A 23,668-nucleotide genomic window follows, 5' to 3' on the forward strand; every position below is an offset into this window, starting at 1 on the left:
GGTAAGAGACTGAGCCTGAACCTCCCGGAAAAGCGGTTTTGGAAAGATTTAACCTTAATACCCAACTAAATCCCTTGACCAGCGCTTGAGCTGTACTCTGCTTTCTCCATAGGAATTACAGAAGGGGGTTGGCACAGGCACTGGAAGATGACATTGTCTTACTCTTTTCCTTCCCCTCGGGAAGAACCCAGGTATGTGCATAAATACAATTAAAGACACTATCTGCAAATCGATAGAACGCATTTTCAGTTTCTTAAACCTCTAAATCCAAGTGCCCAGTGTTCTGTTTTTCAGACAGACCATGCAATCAATTAACAGCCAACTGGTGGGTTTGTGTTTGAACTATCAATACAATTATTAAAGACACATCACGGGCAGAAGGCAAGTGACTGCCTTTGGGTTTCTTTCTCTTTTTTTTCTGGACTATTATCTAGTCTAGGGAGCATCAAGATGAAAACCTGGTCCTCTTGGAACAGCAGGCACGTTTAAAAGACTAACAATCTCAGAGTGTTTTCCCCCACCCCCCAACAGGCACTGTCACAGGTCTCTCAATGATGACAGCAAAGTGCCCACATCCGACCTTAGCTGTCATCTCACCTGGGTCCTAGCGGCGCCATTTGATTCTGACGTGGCTCCAAGTCCGCAAATAGCATAGCGCCCCCCGGTTAGCCGCGAATCCGGCTGGCGGCGCCGCCCTCCCTGCCCCGCCCGTGCGCCTCGCCGGGCTCCGCGCCGCCTCCCTTGCGTCCCACACTCGGCGGCGGTGCGTCCTGCGCTCCTCTCCCGCTTCGCGGTCCCTGCTTAGATCTTCGCTGCCCTCCCCGCTCCAGGCCGCCGGGAGGCGAGTCGAGGGGACCCACAGGCCGTGCACCCCGAGGTTCCGGGCCCAGAGGAGGCCGCACAGAGGACGCGGGACGCGATGGCCCGGAGAGGGGGCTGCGCGCTGCTGGCGCTGTGCGGCTCGCTGGCCGCCTGTGCCTGGCTCCTGGGCGCCGAGGCCCAGGGGGCTGGGGGCCCTGTGGCGGGCGCGAGGCGGCGCCGGCGGCCGCAGGAGGACGGCATCTCCTTTGAGTACCACCGCTACCCAGAGCTTCGTGAGGCGCTCGTGTCCGTGTGGCTGCAGTGCGCCGCGGTCAGCAGGATCTACACGGTGGGGCGCAGCTTCGAGGGCCGCGAGCTGCTGGTGCTCGAGCTGTCCGACAGCCCCGGCGTCCACGAGCCGGGTAAGGGAGCCGCGCTGGGTGGCCCGGCGGTGGGAGAGGGCGAGAGGCACCCGGGGTGGAAAGTGTACGTGGGGGGAGGGCTGGGGCTGGGATTTGCCAAGCCCTGTCGGCTGGCTGTCCTCCCCAGCCTTGCACACCCCTCCCCCTGGGTAAGCCCAGGCCGGAGGGGCTGCCGCTGATGGAGGTGGGAGCGCAGCAAGCAAATCTGCGCCCCCGCAAACCCGCTGTCACCCCCCCACTTCGCTGTACCTAAGACCGTAGGGAATAACTGCGAGGCCTCAGGAAGGAGGTCGTCCTTCCTTGCAAGCTGGAGTAGAACGATAAGGTGCAGAAGGCAGGGTCTGAGGAAATGAGGAAAAGGCATTTATCATTTGTTTCCTAATTTCCAGAGGACCAAATTTATTGGCCTTGGAGGCTCTACGTGTCCATCTCTACCTGTATGTGCGTATTAGGTAACGCGCACTGCTGGGATGTTAAGGATCTTGGTAACGCTGGCGGGCAGAGGGTGATAAAGCCGCTAATGGCAGGCATTCCGATCTCAAAACTGCACACAGTCTTTCTGAGGAAAAAGGAATATTCTTTTTTTTTTTTTTTTTTTCCTGTTCTAGCCCTTGGAGATGAGTAGTTTGCGATCAGGATTTTATTACAACGGATGTTTCCATATGACCATCTTATTCATCTTCCTCTTGAGTGTGTTAGGGCACGTTTTAATTTATGTTAAATGTTACGCAATTGGTATTAATAAAGAGATATCTTGAAAAATGTTTTTGGTTCTTCTTTTTCTTTGCTCTTTGAAAATAACAAGTTTTAAGGCCTGGTCTTCTGACTATAAAGGTTAATCTGGGCTAATTGCATCAGCATGGTATGCTTTTTTTTCTTTTTTAATGACAAAGAAAGCAAGAAAACAGGTAAAAACTCTCAAATGTAGGGCCAGAATAGTTTTATAATGATATTTAAGAACCAAATTGAGATGGGATTAAAATATGTGATCCATGGAGACACTTTGATCTTCAAGTGGAAGGAGTATGGTCTGATCAATAGTAAATTTTTAGTAAAATGGGAAACATTTCTTACCTTCAAATAATGTAAATGGAAAGGTTTGTATAATTTTGCCATCAAAACCCTAAAACTAGATCCTGGAAAACATTTTCAGTAATGCTGTCTGATGCTAGGAACGATTGAAGGTGGGAGAAGAAGGGGAGGACAGAGGATGAGACGGTTGGATGGCATCACTGATGCGATGGACATGAGTTTGAGTAGGTTTCAGGAGTTGGTGATGGACAGGGAGGCCTGGCATGCTGCAGTCCATGGGGTCGCAAAGAGTCGGACACGACTGAGTGACTTAACTGAACTGAATGCTCTCTAGCAGGATTCAGCATGTAGAATCGGAAATTTAGAAAGTTAGTTTCATATTTGTATCTGAAGATAAAGAAAAATTTTATATGTGAAAACTCATCTTCAGTTATTTTAGATAACTGAAGTCAAGACATCTTAGGTTTAAGGACAATCTAAATATTTGTGATTCTCCTGCCTATTTAATTGGAACCTTTAGTTATTCTATCATAGATTGCTCCTCAGATTTTGTTGTTTCTTCAAAGAGATCATATGAAAGCAAATGTTAACTATTTGTTGTCTTCAAGTTTAGAAACAAATTTGTAAAGTGATATTACTGTTAAAATGTGATATGCTTTTGAAAATGAAAACCATAATTCTTTTGCTTAAATATCTGAAATGTATAGTCTGTCAAGATCTGCAGGTCCCTTTCTCCAGCTCTAGGCTCCTTGGGGTAGAGCTGTGTCTCCAGCACCCAGGGGAGGTCTGGCACACAGCAGGCACTCAGGTCACATTAGGGAAAAAGATGAGTCAGTCATTTGCTGAATAGCACAATGCCTTCTATGTTTTGTTCCTTTTAAACACAAAATACAGCAACTTAACTCATTTTAAGAAGGCAAAGAAAGAAATATTTACATTACCTGCTTTACTGCTTGTTAAATGAAGGAAACTAAGTTCATGGTATTACTTAATAAATAGAATACAAAATGTCTACCAACTGTATTTTTAAAGGTTGCAATAAACTGTTATGTGCCAGCATGAAAAACACGGGGTGATTTCCCCCGCTACCATCTTTTTTTTTTTTAATTTTTATTTTTACTTTATTTTACTTTACAATACTGTATTGGTTTCGCCATACATTGACATGAATCCACCACGGGTGTACATGCGATCCCAAACATGAACCCCCCTCCCACCTCCCTCCCCACAACATCCCTCTGGGTCATCCCTTCTACCATCTTTTAAGAAGAGATGAACAGGTTGGAAATCTTCAGGGAACTAATTAAAAAAAAAAATCAACTGAGTAAATTTTAAAGATCGTATTGACTATTTGGTTATTCACGGATTGAACATCATTCAATCTAGCAGATAGAAAGATGCTCCTAAGATTTGTACAAAATGAAAGGCTTATAGGTAGATGGGAGCTGGAACAAGGAAGTTACACTAGGCAAAAAATGGATTGCTTATTGCAAAGTTACTCCCTTTTACAGGACGTTGTACTGATCACAGGATTCCTAATTGATTGGGTTAAGATTTCATTTCTGAAAGAGGCAAAACTGTAATTTAGTCTTGGTTTGGTTTTGTGAGGCTTTAGCATGAGCAACTCCATGTGGCGCCTATTGTCTTTTCTTAAAAAATTATTTATATATTTGGCTGCATCTGGTCTTAGTTGGTCAGGTGTGAGTTTTCGCTTTGGCACACGGACTTTCCAGTTGTCGTGTGTGGGCTCCAGTAGCTGCAGCATGCAAGTTCTTTAGTTGAGGCACGTGAGCTCAGTTGCCCCATGGCATGGGGGATTTTAGTTTCCCGACAAGGGTTTCACCCATGTCCCCTGCATTGCAAGGCAAATTCTTAAAAACTGGGCCACCAGGAAAGCCCTGTCTTTTTTTGTTTGTTTTCAATTATTTAATTGGAGGATAATTACTTTACAATATCATGATAGTTTTTGCCATGCATCAACATAAATTGGCCACAGGTGTACATGTGTCCCCCTATCCTGAGTTCCCCACCCATTTCCCTCCCCACCATGCCCCCTACCACTCTGGGTTGTCCTAGAGCACTGGCTTTGGGTGCGGAGATCTGATCAGTATATGAGCTTAATAGCACTTGTGGGAATTAACTTTTAGGAAGTTTTGAATGAAGGGATGTAGTCACCATTCTTAAACGGCCTTCATATTCCTTTTTAGATTAAAATATTTTAAGGAATGAAAAGGAATTTTCATACTTATTTTGAGATAGAAATGGGTTAATTCAGTGTGTTTTGAACACCATACACTAAGTGAGCAAACTTACATGGGTTGTATAGTAATACACAGGATGGTCCTCGCCCTGTGGGAGATTGAGAGTTGGGAGGTTGCAGGACAGTTTAAAGGTCGTCAGCGCTGCAAGAAGGGAGTGGGAGGCCCAGAGAAAGGAGACTATGGACATTAGGTCAGGGGCATTTGGTTATTGAAGAATGGATGATGAGAAGGCAGGGATATAGTGATTACTGAAATTTACCAATTCCAATGTACCTCAACTCTTTTCATATTATAAGTGTTTTGGGGAGAGATGAAATAATGTTTCTGATGAAGCTACCCAGAAATAATGTTTATCTTAACAAATTTGTTTACTTGACTTAAACATTGATGAAGTTGCCCATATTCATTTTATCTTCCAAAATGAGCAAGGTGTCACATGTCTTCTTAATCTAAATTATTTTTCTGAACTTTAAAAAATTGTAGATCATGACTAAATATTTAGTATCATCATAGAAAAACTCTCCCCAAACAAGACAACATCAAGCCTTTCTTTGTGGTAGAAGTTGACGTGGTTAGATTTGCAGTTATGGACAAAAGGTGTTCCTTGATCCCACCACCTCCCTTCCTAAGTGGAAAAAAATGATCATCAGACTTGTTTGGCACCAGACCATGGGCTGAATTTGAACTGATCTCCTGAAAATGATCTATTCTCTCAGGTATTCTGCATTGGAATTCATCAAAAGGGAAAGAAAATTCTGTTTGGAACTGGTGAGGGAGAAATATCAACACCTATTCTGACCAACTGGATGCTGGATCTCAGTTATCGTTTTCGTTACTTTGGAGGACTGAACAAATCTGCTGGAGGAGGGTGATGGGTCTAGCCATTCTCAGAAGACCTGTGCATGGTCTTGGCCCCAGTCTCATCTCCTCACACATCGTGAATCTGGACTCCAGATCTAGGACTGGGATAGAGGCTCAGCTAAGATTTAGACTCTGCACTCAAATGTGTTCCCTTGAGATATTCATGCCAAACCTGTTCTTGTTTCCCATTTTTCCTTCTGTTTGCTTATATTTTATACATTTAAAATATTTCTCCATATAGGGGTTCATATGCTTGAACCCAAACATATGCTTTCCTAGGCATATATATTCATCATTGCAGTACTTATAAAAGAAACCATTATCAATTTATGTCTAAGCAATGGAATCTGTTTTCCCAGACTACTCCTCTCGGGGCTAAACATGAGTTAAGATTAGTTTGTTTAAAGGTCTTAATTCTTTTACATGTAGTTTAAAATTGCTCTTGGGGAGTAAATCTGATTTATAGCTAAAATGTTATCTTGGAAATGTTCTTTAGGGCATAGACTTTCCCCTCTCAAAGTCTGGAATGATTATTTTGGACTTGTTCCTCCCCAAATCTGTTCAGATTTAAAGTGTATGAATGCCAGTGTGCATTTGCCAAATATTGTGATGGAATATTAAATGCTGGCCAAATTTCTATACAACTCAAAAAAAAAAAAAAAGAAGTGGGGATTTTGGTTATTTTGTATGGCCTCTTTTAATACTAGATTAGTGTGAATTAGTGGGAAATGCTTACAGCTGAGTAACACCTTACAACTAGTGAATATTGATGTTAGATTCTGGAGAGGGATCTAAATGTACTACATGTGGCCAAGAGTTATTTTTAAGACCCAAGTGAGTCAATGTAGCTCTTGTTGGAAATAATGTATTTGATTGATTTGTGATTGGCTAAAGGAAGAGAGGAAATTGAGCTGGCCCCTAACCTTGTATCAGATAAAATAAGTGTCTTTCTGTGAAACTGATTTGAGAGGCAGCAAAGGAATCATCTGCCAGCATCTCCCTCATTGTGTAGCACAGAGGATATTCCAATACTCACCTTTATAGTTCTTTAGAAAAGCTATCTTTGACAAATACAAAACAGCTCCAGAAGAAGAAGTGACACATGACAGGCTTTTCCCAAAGTGTACCTAATGGAATATTAGTTAGCTTGGTTTGAAAAGGATTAGGTAAACAAAGATAAATAGGTTTGGGTGTGGCAAGACTTGAAATATGATAATGTGTGTTTCAAACCTCCAGCTGTATACCCTACAGTATTTTCACCATGGAACTTCTTTTTGTCCCCAAGGAGCTTATCTTGTACCTGGTATTTCACTAGTTTGAAAAGTGTAGCACTCAGTAAGTCAGTCAGTTCAGTCACTCAGTCGTGTCTGACTCTTTGTGACCCCATGAACTGCAGCACGCCAGGCCTCCCCATCCTGGAGTCCACCCAAACTCATGTCCATTGAGTCAGTGATGCCATCCAACCATCTCACCCTCTGTCATTTCCTTCTCCTCCTGCCTTCAATCTTTCCCAACATCAGGGTCTTTTTAAGTGAGTCAGCTCTTCACATCAGGTGGCCAAAATATTGGAGTTACAGCTTCAACATCAGTCCTTTCAGTGAACACCCAGGACTGATTTCCTTTATGATGGACTGGTTGGATCTCCTTGCAGTCCTTATTATTATTCATTTTTGTATTTTGAGGGATTTATTTGGTAATTCTTCAGCAGAGACACTCAAATAAGGAGTTCCTTAGGGATGTGGAGCATATGTTTTCCAATTTTTTTTTTTTTTTTTGCCCATAAATAGCTAACTTAATGACATATAATCTCTTAAGATGTGCTTATTGAATTGAGAACGTGATTTTGAGGACAGATACTTTTTACTGGAAAGATTAAAGTGACAAATGCATTCCAATTCTTTTATTGTTAAGTAGCTTCATGCCTTTAAATTCTGTTTACCTCCTTTTCTTGTCAATAAAATCGTTGTTGTTTATTTGCTAAGTCATGTCTGACTCTTTTGCGATTCCGTGGACTGTAGCCTGCTAGGCTCCCTCTGTCCATGGGATTTCCCAGACAAGAATACTGACATGGGTTGCCATAGAAATACTTTAAGAACTCAAACCTCACAGGGCTGCTGTGAGACCAGAGTAATATAGAAAATAATTTAACGAATTTGCTTTCATGTAGTTATTAAGAACATGGGCTAATTTGTTAAAATGTGTCTTCATGATTGCAAATTGGTCTAGCCTTTGTTCATTGGCTTTCCCCATTGGAAAGGGGCCTCCTTGGCTTGTCATCACAGGAGCCCTTGGATGTTACAGTGGAAGCCCATCTGCATAAGCCCAGCAGGAGACTGAGGGACTTCTTCCCGTTATCTGGGTATCCTTGTTAACAAGTGTTTGTCTTCTCCCAATTTTTAAAATGTAGGCCATTCCTTCTTTGCTTCAGTTTGGCATCTTATTTTGCTTCATTAAGTAGAAACAGTGAAAGTGTTCATCATTATTTGAGAACGTCTTTAGGACTGTATCTTCAGGTAGCTAAATAAACCTAGGGCAACTCGAGGATTTACTTTGGCAAACTAAATTATTTTTCTGAAGAATTTATAATGAAAATGCTCAGGTCCTGATTGCTTTATTCCTTTACTGACTCAGTATAAGTGGAAGATCTTCGAATCCTTTCTCACCCCTGCCTAATTTTCTTACCCGCAACGGGGTCTTTTCTTTGTGTTTCCACAATTCTTTGAAGAGCGATAGCATAAAGATTTGGGGCTTCCCTGGTGGCTCAGTGGTAAAGAATCTGCGTACAATGCAGGAGAACCAGGTTTGATCCATGGCTCAGGAAGATCCCCTGAAGGAGGGCCTGGAAACCCACTCCAGTATTCCTGCCTGGAGAAGCCCATGGACAGAGGAGCCTGGCAGGCTACAGTCCATGTGGCTATAGGTTGCACAGAGTTAGACACGACTGAAGCAACTAAGCATGTTACTTATGAGAATTGCTGCTAATCCTTTGCTCTCTGAATGTTTCTGTTTCTTTTGAAATTCAGGGTGAAGTTTTCCTAGGCCTTCTAGCAGCCAGTTCTTTCTAATACAATATGGCCTTGAAGAAGGGACTGTTTGTGTTGTCAGTGTCTCTTAAGAAGTCAAATGATTTATCTTCGACTTTGTTCACAGTTAGTAAATTTGAGGGTAGCTTTTGTACAGAGTTACAGAGTTGATTCTTAAACAAAACAAAAATAAGTAACTTAATTATGATAGTAAACCCTGAAACAATTTTCTACTACCAGTAAATATTTTGTTTTTTAAATAGAGATCTATTTACCTATGAAATCACTCTGACATCATAGTTCAATAATAATAATGCTGCTGATATTAAAGGTACTTGATTTCAAATAGAAATTTTAATATTTAAAAAGTGGATACAGATTACTTATTTTTTAAATAGGACTTCTATGGATTCTAAAAAAATTCCCTTGCCGTGGTGATTCATATCAAGGTAATTAGGAAAGGCAACAATTATCTCATATATTTGCACATGCAGGCAGCTACTCAAATGTTTAAGTCCTACATGTGATGCTGCCAGAGTGAACTTGCCTGACTTCCCTTCCTCTATAGCCTAAAGTATCGAAAAAAAAAACAAGCCAGAAAATTTCCCTTCATTGCCATGCTGTAATTTTTGTCCCCAAAGAAATGTCTTGTTTCTAGTGCTCAGTTCAGCAAATTGAACAAATCATAAGCTTTGACCATGAGTTCAGAGTAGGATAACTTGAATATACAGGTTGAACCATCACCTCCCTGATCAGTGTCCTAAATACTTCGTATGTTTTCCTTCCTGGCCAAGGGGTAATTTTTAAAACAACCTTTTCTCATAACCATTATAAAAATTTCTATGTAGCATTCTAAGCTGGAATCAACTTTGCAAGATGAAAAGAAACTATAGGCTTTTGTTAATATAGCTTGTACTGTCAATTTAATTTCAGGAATAGTTACTGAATATTCATGATGTACATGCTATTTTCCTTTATCTGCCAGTCACCCTTTCAGGCAGTTCCTTAGTGTACTGAAATGTGTATTTGGGTATTGGTCTTGGATTCACTCTTTCACGAATGTTGAGCTTAATGGACATGTTGTATAGCAGGTGGATGGACTCCCCAGGTGACGGTAGTGGTAAAGAACCCGCCTGCCAATGCAGGAGACGTAAGAGACATGGGTTCAAGCCCTGGGTGGGGAAAATGCCCCCTGGGGGAGGGCATGGCCTGGAGAATCCCATGGATTGAGGAGCCTGGTGGGCTATAGTCCAGAGGGTCGCAAATAATTGGAAACGATTGAAGCGACTTAGTATGCACAGTCAGTCAGTCAGTCAGTCAGTTCACTCGCTCAGTCATGTCTGACTCTTTGTGACCCCATGAATTGCAGCACGCCAGGCCTCCCTGTCCATCACCAACTCCTGGAGTTCACTCAGACTCATGTCCATCGAGTCAGTGATGCCATCCAGCCATCTCATCCTCTGTCGTCCCCTTCTCCTCCTGCCCCCAATCCCTCCCAGCATCAGGGTCTTTTCCAATGAGTCAACTCTTCGCATGAGGTGGCCAAAGTACTGGAGTTTCAGCTTTAGCATCATTCCTTCCAAAGAAATCCCAGGGCTGATCTCCTTCAGAATGGACTGGTTGGATCTCCTTGCAGTCCAAGGGACTCTCAAAAGTCTTCTCCAACACCACAATTCAAAAGCATCAATTCTTTGGCACTCAGCCTTCTTCACAGTCCAACTCTCACATCCATACATGACCACTGGAAAAGCGATAGCCTTGACTAGATGGACCTTTGTTGGCAAAGTAATGTCTCTGCTTTTGAATATACTATCTAGGTTGGTCATAACTTTTCTTCCAAAGAGTAAGCGTCTTTTAATTTCATGGCTGCAGTCACCATCTGCAGTGATTTTGGAGCCCCCCAAAATAAAGTCTGACACTGTTTCCACTGTTTCCCCATCTATTTCCCATGAATTGATGGGACCAGATGCTGCTATGATCTTCATTTTCTGAATGTTGAGCTTTAAGCCAACTTTTCCACTCTCCACTTTCACTTTCATCAAGAGGCTTTTTAGTTCCTCTTCACTTTCTGCCATAAGGGTGGTGTCCTCTGCATATCTGAGGTTATTGATATTTCTCCCAGCAATCTTGATTCCAGCTTGTGCTTCTTCCAGCGCAGTGTTTCTCATGGTGTACTCTGCATATAAGTTAAATAAGCAGGGTGACAATATACAGCCTTGATGTACTCCTTTTCCTATTTGGAACCAGTCTGTTGTTCCATGTCCAGTTCTAACTGTTGCTTCCTGACCTGCATACAGACTCCTCAAGAGGCAGGTCAGGTGGTCTGGTATTCCCATCTCTCTCAGAATTTTCCACAGTTTATTGTGATCCACACAGTCAAAGGCCTTGGCATGTCAATAAAGCAGAAATCAATGTTTTTCTGGAAGTCTCTTGCTTTTTCCATGATCCAGCAGATGTTGGCAATTTGATCTCTGGTTCCTCTGCCTTTTCTAAAACCAGCTTGAACATCCGGAAATTCATGGCTGACGTATTGCTGAAGCCTGGCTTGGAGAATTTTGAGCATTACTTTACTAGCGTGTGAGATGAGTGCAATTGTGTGGTAGTTTGAGCATTCTTTGGCATTGCCTGTCTTTGGGATTGGAATGAAAACTGACCTTTTCCAGTCCTGTGGCCACTGCTGAGTTTTCCACATTTGCTGGCATGTTGAGTACAGCACTTTCACAGCATCATCTTTCAGGATTTGAAATAGCTCAACTGAAATTCCATCACCTCCACTAGCTTTGTTCGTAGTGATGCTTTCTAAGGCCCACTTGACTTCACATTCCAGGATGTCTGGCTCTAGATTAGTGATCACATCATCGTGATTATCCGGATTGTGAAGATCTTTTTTGTACAGTTCTTCTGTGTATTCTCGCCACCTCTTCTTAATATCTTCTGCTTCTGTTAGGTCCAGACCATTTCTGTCCTTTATTGAGCCCATCTTTGCATGAAATGTTCCCTTGGTATCTCTAATTTTCTTGAAGAGATCTCTAGTCTTTCCCATTCTGTTGTTTTCCTCTATTTCTTTGCATTGATTGCTGAGGAAGGCTTTCTTATCTGTTCTTGCTATTCTTTGGAACTCTGCATTCAGATGCTTATATCTTTCCTTTTCTCCTTTGCTTTTCACTTCTATTCTTTCCACAGCTATTTTTAAGGCCTCCCCAGACAGATATTTTGCTTTTTTTGCATTTCTTTTCCATGGGGATGGTCTTGATCCCTGTCTCCTGTACAATGTCACATGTATATAACTAGTGGACACATCCCTTGATTCTGCAAAATGTATTCTGCACATAGATTCAAGGGCCAAATAATTCCTTATACTATTCTTAATGTAGTGGATATAAAGACAGTATCTGCAAGTGAAACTACTGGAAATCTTAGACACTTACAAAATAAAATGGTTTTTTCCCTTTTGTGTTAGGTGTGGCACTGGACATCTGCTTTTAAAGTATGATAGTTCTATTGAAATAGCTCCATTTGTCTCAAGTTGTGATGTTGTTCAGCACAATTTTAAAAATTTTATTAGAGAAAACCAGTCTTATTCACTGTGGATCTCAGTATATTATGTTAGGCCATATTCTGCACATAATCAGTATCATGAAAATTAAGTTAACCTACTTTGGGAAATAGCACTAACTCTACAAAATCAGCAGGACCTATATAATGAAATATATAGAGACAATTCTGCTTGTTAAATATATTCTCTCAAGAGTCAAATTCAGTTTTTGGAAGATGCTAATACAATGCAAAATATGGATATTTCTCATGTAACTATTTTATAGATGTATAGTGACTAATCGGAGAAGGCAATGGCACCCCACTCCAGTACTCTTGCCTGGAAAATCCCATGGACAGAGGACCCCATGGATGGGGTCGCGAAGAGTCAGACACAACTGAACGACTTCACTTTCACTTTTCACTTTCATGGACTGGAACAGGAAATGGCAACCCACTCCAGTGTTCTTGCTTGGAGAACCCCAGGGATGGGGGAGCCTGGTGGGCTGCCGTCTACGGGGTTGCACGGGGTTGCACAGAGTCGGACACAACTGAAGCGACTTAGCAGCAGAATCAGCAGCAGTGACTGATGCTTTATTGACACGTAGACTAAAATATCATATAGACATGTAGGTTTTGTCTAAGTCCTGATGATGGCGGGATAATCATGAGTGTGGCAGTCATTTTGCATTATTTTAAATTTCACTTGCATCTATAGAATGCCTTCATTTTAATTGTTTTTACTTTATCTGTAGCTTTTATCAGAAATTAAAGAATTTTCTCTTTTATCTAAGTGGCTTATATGAAAAATCATTTCTCAAAATTTTTTTTTCGAAAATTTTCTTGGGCTATTATTTTTCTCTTTAAATATGGTCATATATTCCACCAGGATTTTAAATATTTGGCCACATTGTCTGTCCTTTCATGAGGATTCTGTCTAAGTACCCTCTGAGATGAGTTTGGAGACCATAATAGATGGATGTAGCCTTTCCTGTTCTACTCCTCACCCTCTGCTTCCTCCTCTTCTGTGGGTATTAGAATAAGAAAGGGTCATCATCTGGATGTCATCTGAGAGGCTTCCTCTGATAAATGTGGGGCTTCCTTGGTGGCACAGATGGTAAAGAACCTGCCTGCAAATGTGGGAGACCTGGGTTTGATCCCTGGGTCAGGATCCTTCTGGGGGAGGGCCTGAAAACCCACTCCAGTGTTCTTGCCTGGAGAGTCTCAGGGACAGAGGGGCCTGACGGGCTGCAGTCCACAGGGTCACACAGTTGGACACAACTGAAGCGACCTAGCATGCACAAACCCACATTGTCCTGGCTCATTTACTTCATGGCTCCCCATAAATAGTCTCTAGTTTGGTCTTAAATAAACAGCTTTGTCATACCTATCACAAGTGAGGAATTAGATAATATTTATCTTTATGGGGACTTAAAGAGCCATGCCTGTGGGGCAACCCAAGACGGGTGGGTCGTGGTGGAGATGTCTGACAGAATGTGGTCCAGTGGAGAAGGGAATGGCAAGCCACTTCAGTATTCTTGCCTTGAGAACCCCATGAACACTAGGAAAAGGCAAAATGATAGGATACCGAAAGAGGAACTCCACAGGTCATTACGTGCCCAATATGCTACTGGAGATCAGTGGAGAAATAACTCTAGAAAGAATGAAGGGATAGATCCAAAGCAAAAACAATACCTAGTTGCAGATGTGACTGGTGATAGAAGCAAGATCCGATGCTGTAAAGAGCAATATTGCATAGGAACCTGGAATGTCAAGTCCATGAATCAAGGCAAATTGGAAGTGGTCAAACAAGAGATGGCAAGGGTGAACGTCGACATTGTAGGAATCACTGAACTAAAATGGACTGGAATGGGTGAATTTAACTCAGATGACGATTATATCTACCACTGCAGGCAGGAATCCCCCAGAAGAAATGGAGTAGCCATCATGGTCAACAAAAGAGTCCGAAATGCAGCACTTGGATGCAATCTCAGAAATGACAGAATGATCTCTGTTCGTCTCCAAGGCAAACCATTCAATATCACAGTTATCCAAGTCTATGCCCCAACGAGTAATGCTGAAGAAGGTGAAGTTGAACGGTTTTATGAAGACCTACAAGACCTTTTAGAACTAACACTCAAAAAAGATGTCCTTTTCATTATAGGGGACTGGAATGCAAAAGTAGGAAGTCAAGAAACACCTGGAGTAACAGGCAAATTTGGCCTTGGAATGCAGAATGAAGCAGGGCAAAGACTAATAGAGTTTTGCCAAGAAAATGCACTGGTCATAGCAAACACTCTCTTCCAACAACGCAAGAGAAGACTACACATGGACAGCACCAGCTGGTCAACACCGGAAGCAGATTGATTATATTATTTGCAGCCAAAGATGGAGAAGCCCTATACAGTCAACAAAAACAAGACCAGGAGCTGACTGTGGCTCAGATCATGAACTCCTTATTACCAAATTCAGACTCAAATTGAAGAAAATAGGGAAAACCTCTAGACCATTCAGGTATGACCTAAATCAAATCCCTTATGATTACACAGTGGAAGTGAGAAATAGATTTAAGGGCCTAGATCTGATAGATAGAGTGCCTGATGAACTATGGAATGAGGCTCGTGACATTGTACAGGAGACAGGGATCAAGACCATCCCCATGGAAAAGAAATGCAAAAAAGCACAATGGCTGTTTGGGGAGGCCTTACAAATAGCTGTGAAAAGAAGAGAGGTGAAAAGCAAAGGAGAAAAACAAAGATATAAGCATCTGAATGCAGAGTTCTAAAGAATAGCAAGAACAGATAAGAAAGCCTTCTTCAGCGATCAATGCAAAGAAATAGAGGAAAACAACAGAATGGGAAAGACTAGAGATCTCTTCAAGAAAATTAGAGATACCAAGGGAACATTTCATGCAAAGATGGGCTTGATAAAGGATAGAAATGGTCTGGACCTAACAGAAGCAGAAGATATTAAGAAGAGGTGGCATGAATACACAGAAGAACTGTACAAAATGATCTTCACGACCCAGATAATCACGATGATGTGATCACTAATCTAGAGCCAGACATCCTGGAATGTGAAGTCAAGTGGGCCTTAGAAAGCATCACTACGAACAAAGCTAGTGGAGGTGATGGAATTCCAGCTGAGCTATTTCAAATCCTGAAAGATGATGCTGTGAAAGTGCTGTACTCAACATGCCAGCAAATGTGGAAAACTCAGCAGTGGCCACAGGACTGGAAAAGGTCAGTTTTCATTCCAATCCCAAAGACAGGCAATGCCAAAGAATGCTCAAACTACCACACAATTGCACTCATCTCACACACTAGTAAAGTAATGCTCAAAATTCTCCAAGCCAGGCTTCAGCAATACGTCAGCCATGAATTTCCGGATGTTCAAGCTGGTTTTAGAAAAGGCAGAGGAACCAGAGATCAAATTGCCAACATCTGCTGGATCATGGAAAAAGCAAGAGACTTCCAGAAAAACATTGATTTCTGCTTTATTGACTATGCCAAGGCCTTTGACTGTGTGGATCACAATAAACTGTGGAAAATTCTGAGAGAGATGGGAATACCAGACCACCTGACCTGCCTCTTGAGGAGTCTGTATGCAGGTCAGGAAGCAACAGTTAGAACTGGACATGGAACAACAGACTGGTTCCAAATAGGAAAAGGAGTACGTCAAGGCTGTATATTGTCACCCTACTTATTTAACTTATATGCAGAGTACATCATGAGAAACGCTGGACTGGAAGAAACACAAGCTGGAATCAAGATTGCTGGGAGAAATATCAATAACCTCAGATATGCAGAGGACACCACCCTTGTGGCAGAAAATGAAGAGGAACTAAAAAGCCTCTTGATTAAAGTGAAAGTGGAGAGCGAAAAAATTGGCTTAAAGCTCAACATTCAGAAAACGAGGATCATGGCATCCGGTCCCATTACTTCATGGGAAATAGATGGGGAAACAGTGGAAACAATGTCAGACTTTATCTTTCTAGGCTCCAAAATCACTGCAGATGGTGACTGCAACCATGAAATTAAAAGACGCTTACTCCTTGGAAGAAAACTTATGACCAACCTAGATAGTATATTCAAAAGCAGAGATATTACTTTGCCAACTAAGGTCTATCTAGTCAAGGCTATGGTTTTTCCCGTGGTCATGTATGGATGTGAGAGTTGGATTGTGAAGAAGGCTGAGTGCCGAAGAATTGATGCTTTTGAACTGTGGTGTTGGAGAAGACTCTTGAGAGTCCCTTGGACTGCAAGGAGATCCATCCAGTCCATTCTGAAGATCAATCCTGGGATTTCTTTGGAAGGAATTATGCTAAAGCTGAAGCTCCAGTACTTTGGCCACCTCATGTGAAGTGTTGACTCATTGGAAAAACCCTGATGCTGGGAGGGATTGGGGGCAGGCAGAGAAGGGGATGACCAAGGAAGAGATGGCTGGATGGCATCATGGACTCGATGGACGTGAGTCGAGTGAACTCAGGGAGATGGTGATGGAAAGGGAGGCCTGGCGTGCTGCAATTCATGGGGTCGCAAAGAGTCAGACACGACTGAGCGACTGACCTGAACTGAACTGAACTGAAAGATCCAAGGATGGTTTGCCTGTTGTTGAAAAGAGGTATTTAAGAGAAAAATTAGAAATGTGGACTGTCTTGTTTTTAGAGACCTTGTCACAATGATCTTAATTCCCTGTTAAAAGGCACATAAATTGCTGTTACTTTTGAAAAATGTTAGTGAATATATTAAGAGCAGTTACACTGTAAAAAAGACAGGTAACTTCAGGTGTTCAGTTTTTAAGGAAGTTATTTTAAACAGCTGTAGAAGGAACAGTTTGAATCTTAAAATATTGCACATTTTGTTAAGTCCGTGCAGTCATCCTTCAGTATCCATGGGGAATTGGTTCATATGTGTATTTTACACATTCTCACGTACTTTTCAAACCCACCTTAGTGCCTAATTTGTCATTCTTCACTGTTACCTGTGGACGACCTGGAGAAATCTCATTGACAGAATTAATTTCACTCTGGTGTCTACATGAGGTGCTGTATATTGAGGACAGCTCTAGGTCTTGAACTAATGATAAAAGCCATGAAATATATGATAAATGTCTTTAATATTTCTGAGACATCTTTTACATTATTTCTAGATCTTTTGGTGTGCTTTTCATAGTTGATTCAAATGGCTGGATGGCACCTTGTATTATTCTAACAAATATTTTCCCTTCTCTTTGGACTCTGTTTTAGTTTGCAAAAAGTATATTTTTAAAAATGACACATAACTTTCAGGAACATCAAGCATTTTTCCTGAATAGTTTTAAAACTTGTATTGTTGCTGTTGTTTTTCTAACATTGAGGCTGAATCACTGGCTGCAGTAGTTCTATGCCATGTTTGCACAAGGAGAGGGAATGAATGAAAACGTGTTTCTGAAATGAATCTAAAGAGGGTGAGGCTGAATGGTATTTCCCCAAAAATTTATAGAATAAAGATGATGTGTTTATAGCTTCTGTAAAGACAGTAGCATAAGTAAAACATTCATACCCTTACCAGCATTTTGAAGAGGCCAAAAAGGCTTTCTTTTGTAGCTAGTTCATACCAGACTTTCCATGATGTCCTGTTTCCAGAACAAGGTAGTAACACTTTAGTATTTTTATATCATATTAACCTTGCAGGTATCAGTTCAGTTCAGTTCAGTCACTCAGTCATGTCCGACTCTTTGTGACCCCATGAATCGCAGCATGCCAGGCCTCCCTGTCCATCACCAACTCCCGGAGTTCACTCAGACTCACGTCCATCAAGTCAGTGATGCCATCCAGCCATCTCATCCTCTGTCATCCCCTTTTCCTCTTGCCCTCAATCCCTCCCAGCATCAGAGTCTTTTCTAATGAGTCAACTCTTCGCATGAGGTGGCCAAAGTATTGGAGTTTCAGCTTTAACATCAGTCCTTCCAATGAACACCCAGGCCTGATCTCCTTTAGAATGGACTGGTTGGATCTCCTTGTGGTCCACAGGACTCTCAAGAGTCTTCTCCAACACTACAATTCAAAAGCATCAATTCTTCGGCGTTCAGCTTTCTTCACAGTCCAACTCTCACATCCATACATGACCACTGGAAAAACCATAGCCTTGACTAGATGGACATTTGTTGGCAAAGTAATGTCTCTCTGCTTTTGAATATGCTATCTAGTTTGTTCATAACTTTTCTTCCAAGGAGTAAGCGTCTTTTAATTTCATGGCTGCAGTCACCATCTGCAGTGATTTTGGAACCCCCTCAAAATAAAGTCTGACACTGTTTCCACTGTTTCCCCATCTATTTCCCATGAAGTGATGGGACCAGATGCCATGATCTTAGTTTTCTTAATGTTGCAGGTATAAATCACCCTAATTGTACAAATTACCAAGAAAACTGAAGACATTCATTCACTAGACATTTGGAAATACCAGATAGAAATGCTTTTAAACCATCTCACACTTAAAACTCAAACTCTTGAATAGCACAGGGCAGAATGAAGCGCATCTTTCATTACTGTGTGTGCTATTATATTTGTATCTGTAATGTACTTCACAAGAATAGCCAAGTGCCTGCTGTTTTAGTGACATTCTGAACATTGAAGAGATGCTTACAAAAGGAACAGCACATAGCAGTTTTTAACAGGGTACTTAATATGAAGGTATAATTCAATTTCTATGGGAAAGTTGACAGATCATCAAAGGAAGGGGTTCAGAAGGAGGTGGGGATTTGAGCAGGTCTTAAAGGATGAACCACATCTCGAAAGAAGATTAGAGGACTTCATTCTGTGCCAGTATAAGATCATTGATGCATCTTTTGTCTCTTTCTCCACTATCCCAATGATGGTGTCATAGCTATATTCAGTTAGCATTGTGACATATAATTATATTCCATTAATGTGAAATAATGACACATTCCATTAACTTGAAATTTCCTCCTTGTTAGAGATAACATAGTTTTGGGGATGTTGTCCTTTAGAGTTGATTTCTCTCATCATGAGGGTAAAACTATTTGAGATGGAGGTTATGATATATATATGCTTTTGAACTATGGTGTTAGAGAAGACTCTTGAGAGTCCTTTGGACAGATACGTATATATCTTTTTGCCTTTTTATACAGTTCATGGGGTTCTCATGGCAAGTATACTAGAGTGGTTTGTCATTCCCTTCTCCAGTGGATCACATTTTGTCTGAACTATGTCTTATCTGTCTTGGGGAGCCCTGCATGGCATGGCTCACAGCTTCATTGAGTTATGTAACCCTTCACCATGACAAGGCAGTGATTCATGAAAGGGATAAGGGTGAAAGAGGAGAGTGAAACAGTTGGCTTGAAACTCAATATTTAAAAAAACTAAAATCATGGCATCTGGTCCCATTCAGTTCAGTTCAGTTCAGTTGCTCAGTCGCGTCCGACTCTTTGCAACCCCATGAATCACAGCACGCCAGGCCTCCCTGTCCATCACCAACTCCTGGAGTTCACTCAGACTCATGTCCATCGAGTCGGTGATGCCATCCAGCCATCTCATGCTCTGTCGTCCCCTTCTCCTCCTGCCTCCAATCCCTCCCAGCATCAGAGTCTTTTCCAATGAGTCAGCTCTTCGCATGAGGTAGCCAAAGTATTGGAGTTTCAGCTTTAGCATCAGTCCTTCCAGTGAACACCCATGGCAAATAGAAGGGGATAAGGTGGAAACAGTGATGGATTTCCTCTTCTTGAACTCTAAAATCACTACAGATGTTGACTGCAGCCATGAAATTAGAAGATGATTCCTTCTTGGAAAGAAAGCTATGACAAACCTAGACAGTGTATTAAAAAGCAAAGACATCACTTTGCCAAGAAAGGTCATATAGTCAAGGCTATGGTCTTTCTAGTAGTCACGTATGCATGTGAGAGCTAGACCATAAGGAAGGCAGAGCACTGACGAATTGATGCTTTGAACTGTGGTGTTGGAGAAGACTCTTAAGAGTACCTTGGACAGCAAGGAGATCAAGCCAGTCAGTTTTAGAGGAAATCAACCCTGAATACTTGTTGGAACAACTGATGACTGAAGCTTTGCCCACCTGATGTGAAGAGCCAGCTCATTGAAAAAGACTCTAATTCTGGGAAAGATTGAAGGCAGAAGGAGAAGAGGGTAACAGAGGATGAGGTGGTTGGATGACATCACTGATTCAATAGACATGATCTTGGGCAAACTCCAGGAGATGGTGAGGGACAGGGATCCCTTGAAGTCCAAGGGGTCGCAAAGAGTCAGACATGACTTGGTGACTGAACAACAACAACAGATATGTATATATATATGTATAATGATATGGTTATCATGTAAGTGTAATTATATTAAGCATATGATATGTATTACATTGTAGTAGGTAATGATTCCTTTCGCCTCAAGGTAGAGAAAAAATTCCTTTCCCCTCAGGGTTAGTTGCTCAGTTATGTCTGCCTCTTTGCAACCCCACAGACTGTAGCCTGCCAGGCCCCCCTGTCCATGGGATTCTCTAGGCAAGAATACTAGAGAGGGTTGCCATTTCCAGGGGATCTTCCCAACCCAGGGATCAAACCTGGGTCTCCTGCATTGCAGGCAGATTCCTTACCATCTGAGCCACCAGGGAAGCCCCTCAAGGTATCTATTATTTTCCCTCAAGGTAGCTATTACTGAACACTCTCTTAAAGGCACAGAGTAAAAAGATGTCAAGTAATTTTGGTTTTATTAGGCCAGTTTCCAGCAGGTACATACAACCCATTTATGCATTTCACAAACTATTTAACAACAAAATAAGAACCACAACAAGAAAAATGCTATAGTCTGAGTTATTGAAGGAAGATGCAACTCAGTTTTTCTTCATGTACTGCAGCCCCTCTAGAACATTCATCTAGCTACTCTTTTCTAACACTTAAATATGATTGTGTAGTTTGTTGAATGCTTTTGGGGAGAAAATTTCACTATTAAGATTTATTATTTACAATTTATAATTATACATTTTTGATTAGGTTAAATTTATTTTGAATTACTCCTTATGTTAATCCCAATCTTCATTAATGTTACGTAGAATTGTGAAACACTGAATTATAGGTTTTTCCCTTAGCTGAAAGGAATACTCTTATTTTAAAAATGAATAAATTGTTTCAGAGAGATTTTTAAACAATGTGCTCAAGCTTATTATATAGCCTTGAAAGCTAGAACCCATTTCCTGATATAGGAGGTTGGGCATTATTGTCAAAATATTCCCCACAGCAATGTATACAGATGGGGGCTAAATATAACTATTTATTCTGTGGCCAATAAGGGTCATGAATTATTATTATTATTTTTAAATATAAATTTATTTATTTTAATTGGAGGTTAATTACTTTACAATATTGTATTGGTTTTGCCATACATCAACATGAATCCACCACAGGTATACACGTGTTCCCCATCCTGAACCCCCCTCCCTCCTCCCTCCCTGTACCATCCCTCTGGGTCGTCTCAGTGCAGCAGCCCCAAGCATCCAGTATCATGCATCAAACCTGTACTGGTGATTAATTTCATATATGGTATTACACATGTTTCAATGCCAAGAGTCATGAATTATTTATGTGGACTGCAGCCTGTGCTGATGTGTACAGTAATATAACAGTGTATTTTCAATTCTTTAGTGCAGTTTCCTGATCTATAATCTGTAAATGGGTCTGTGTTTCCAGGTAGAATAATAGGACATGGGTGGTGGGAAAGTATGTTGAGAGGCAAGAAATCCAGAAAGGATTGAGGTTAAATCACTTTGGCATACTGTATACTGTCGCCCTGCTTATTTAACTTATATGCAGAGTACATCATGAGAAATGCTGGACTGGAAGAAGCACAAGCTGGAATCAAGATTGCTGGGAGAAATATCAATAACCTCAGATATGCAGATGACACCACCCTCATGGCAGAAAGTAAAGAGGAACTAAAAAGCCTCTTGATGAAAGTGAAAGAAGAGAGTTAAAAAGTTGGCTTAAAGCTCAACATTCAGAAAATGGGAGAAGGCAATGGCACCCCACTCGAGTACTCTTGCCTGGAAAATCCCATGGATGGAGGAGCTTGGTGGGCTGCAGTCCATGGGGTCGCTAGGAGTCGGACACGACTGAGTGACTTTACTTTCACTTTTCACTTTCATGCATTGGAGAAGGAAATGACAACTCACTCCAGTGTTCTTGCCTGGAGGATCCCGGGGACGAGGGAGCCTGGTTGGCTGCCGTCTATGGGGTCGCACAGAGTCGGACACGACTGAAGTGACTTAGCAGCAGCAGCAGCAGCAGCAGCAGCAGCAGCAGCAGCAGCAGCAGCAGCATTCAGAAAATGAAGATCATGGCATTGGGTCCCATCACTTCATGGGAAATAGGTGGGGAAACAGTGGAAACAGTGTCGGACTTTATTTTTTGGGGCTCCAAAATCACTGCAGATGGTGATTGTAGTCATGAAATTAAAAGACACTTACTCCTTGGAAGAAAAGTTATGACCAACCTAGATAGCATATTGAAAAGCAGAGGCATTACTTTGCCAACAAATGTCCGTCTAGTCAAGGCTATGGTTTTTCCAGTGGTCATGTATGGATGTGAGAGTTGAACTGTGAAGAAAGCTGAGTGCCAAAGAATTGATGCTTTTAAATTGTGGCATTGGAGAAGACTCTTGAGAGTTCCTTTATTTCCAGTATTTCAATTTGCCCTGCCTTCTCTTTCCCCCATGGTGCGTATAAGTCTATCCCCTATGTCTGCATCTCCAGTATAATTTTTATAGATTTCATATATATGCGTTAATATGGACTGCAAGGAGATCCAACCAGTCCATCCTAAAGATCAGTCCTGGGTGTTCATTGGAAGGACCGATGCTAAAGCTAAACTCCAATACTTTGGCTACCTCATGTGAAGAGTTGACTCATTGGAAAAGACCCTGATACTGGGAGGGATTGGGGGCAGGAGGAGAAGGGGACACAGAGGATGAGATGGCTGGATGGCATCATTGACTCGATGGATATGAATTTGAGTAAACTCCAGGAGTCGGTGATAGACAGGGAGGCCTGGTGTGCTGCGATTCATGGGGTCGCAAAGAGTCGGACATGACTGAGTGACTAAACTGAACTGAACTCATGATATTTATTTTTCTCTTTTGGACTTACTTCACTCTGTATGACAGACTCTAGGTTCATCCACATCACTACAAATAACCCAATTTTGTTCCTTTTATGGCTGAGTAATAGTCTATTGTATATTTGTACCACATCTTCTTTATTCATTCATCTGTTGATGGACGATTAAGTTGCTTCCATGTCCTGGCTGTTGTAAATAGTGCTGCAGTAAATATTCAGGTACATATGTCTTTTTGCATTGTGCTTTTCTCAGAGTATATGCCCAGTAGTGGGATTTCTGGGTCATATGGTAGTTTTATTTATAGTTTTTTTAAGGAACATCTATTCTGTTCATACTGATTGCATCAATTTACATTCCCACCAACAGTGCAAGAGGGTTTTCTTTTCTTTTTGGCATTAGATAGCTATTGGGAAACTGTTGTATAGCACAGGGATGTAAGCTCAGTTCTCTGTGATGACCTAGATGGGTTGGATGGGGAAGGGTGGAAGGGAGGCCTAACAGAAAGGGGATTTATGTATACATATAGATGATTCACATTGTTGTACAGCAGAAACTAACACAACATTGTAAAGCAATTATACTCCAATTAAAAATAAAAAGAACTTCATATCCATATTTG

General features: G+C 41.5%; 1 protein-coding gene across 1 annotated transcript in view; it reads left to right on the plus strand.

The window, feature by feature from the left end:
• The first annotated feature begins 919 nt into the window (after positions 1-919).
• Positions 920-23,668, plus strand: part of CPE (carboxypeptidase E) — a 150,624-nt gene continuing 127,875 nt past the window's right edge. The window contains exon 1 of the mRNA XM_068990156.1: positions 920-1,223. Within this exon, the coding sequence (XP_068846257.1) occupies positions 920-1,223 (304 nt within the window). The remainder of the gene's footprint in view (positions 1,224-23,668) is intronic.

This window comes from Capricornis sumatraensis, chromosome 17, assembly GCF_032405125.1.
Source record: "Capricornis sumatraensis isolate serow.1 chromosome 17, serow.2, whole genome shotgun sequence".
NCBI classification, from domain to species: domain Eukaryota; kingdom Metazoa; phylum Chordata; class Mammalia; order Artiodactyla; family Bovidae; genus Capricornis; species Capricornis sumatraensis.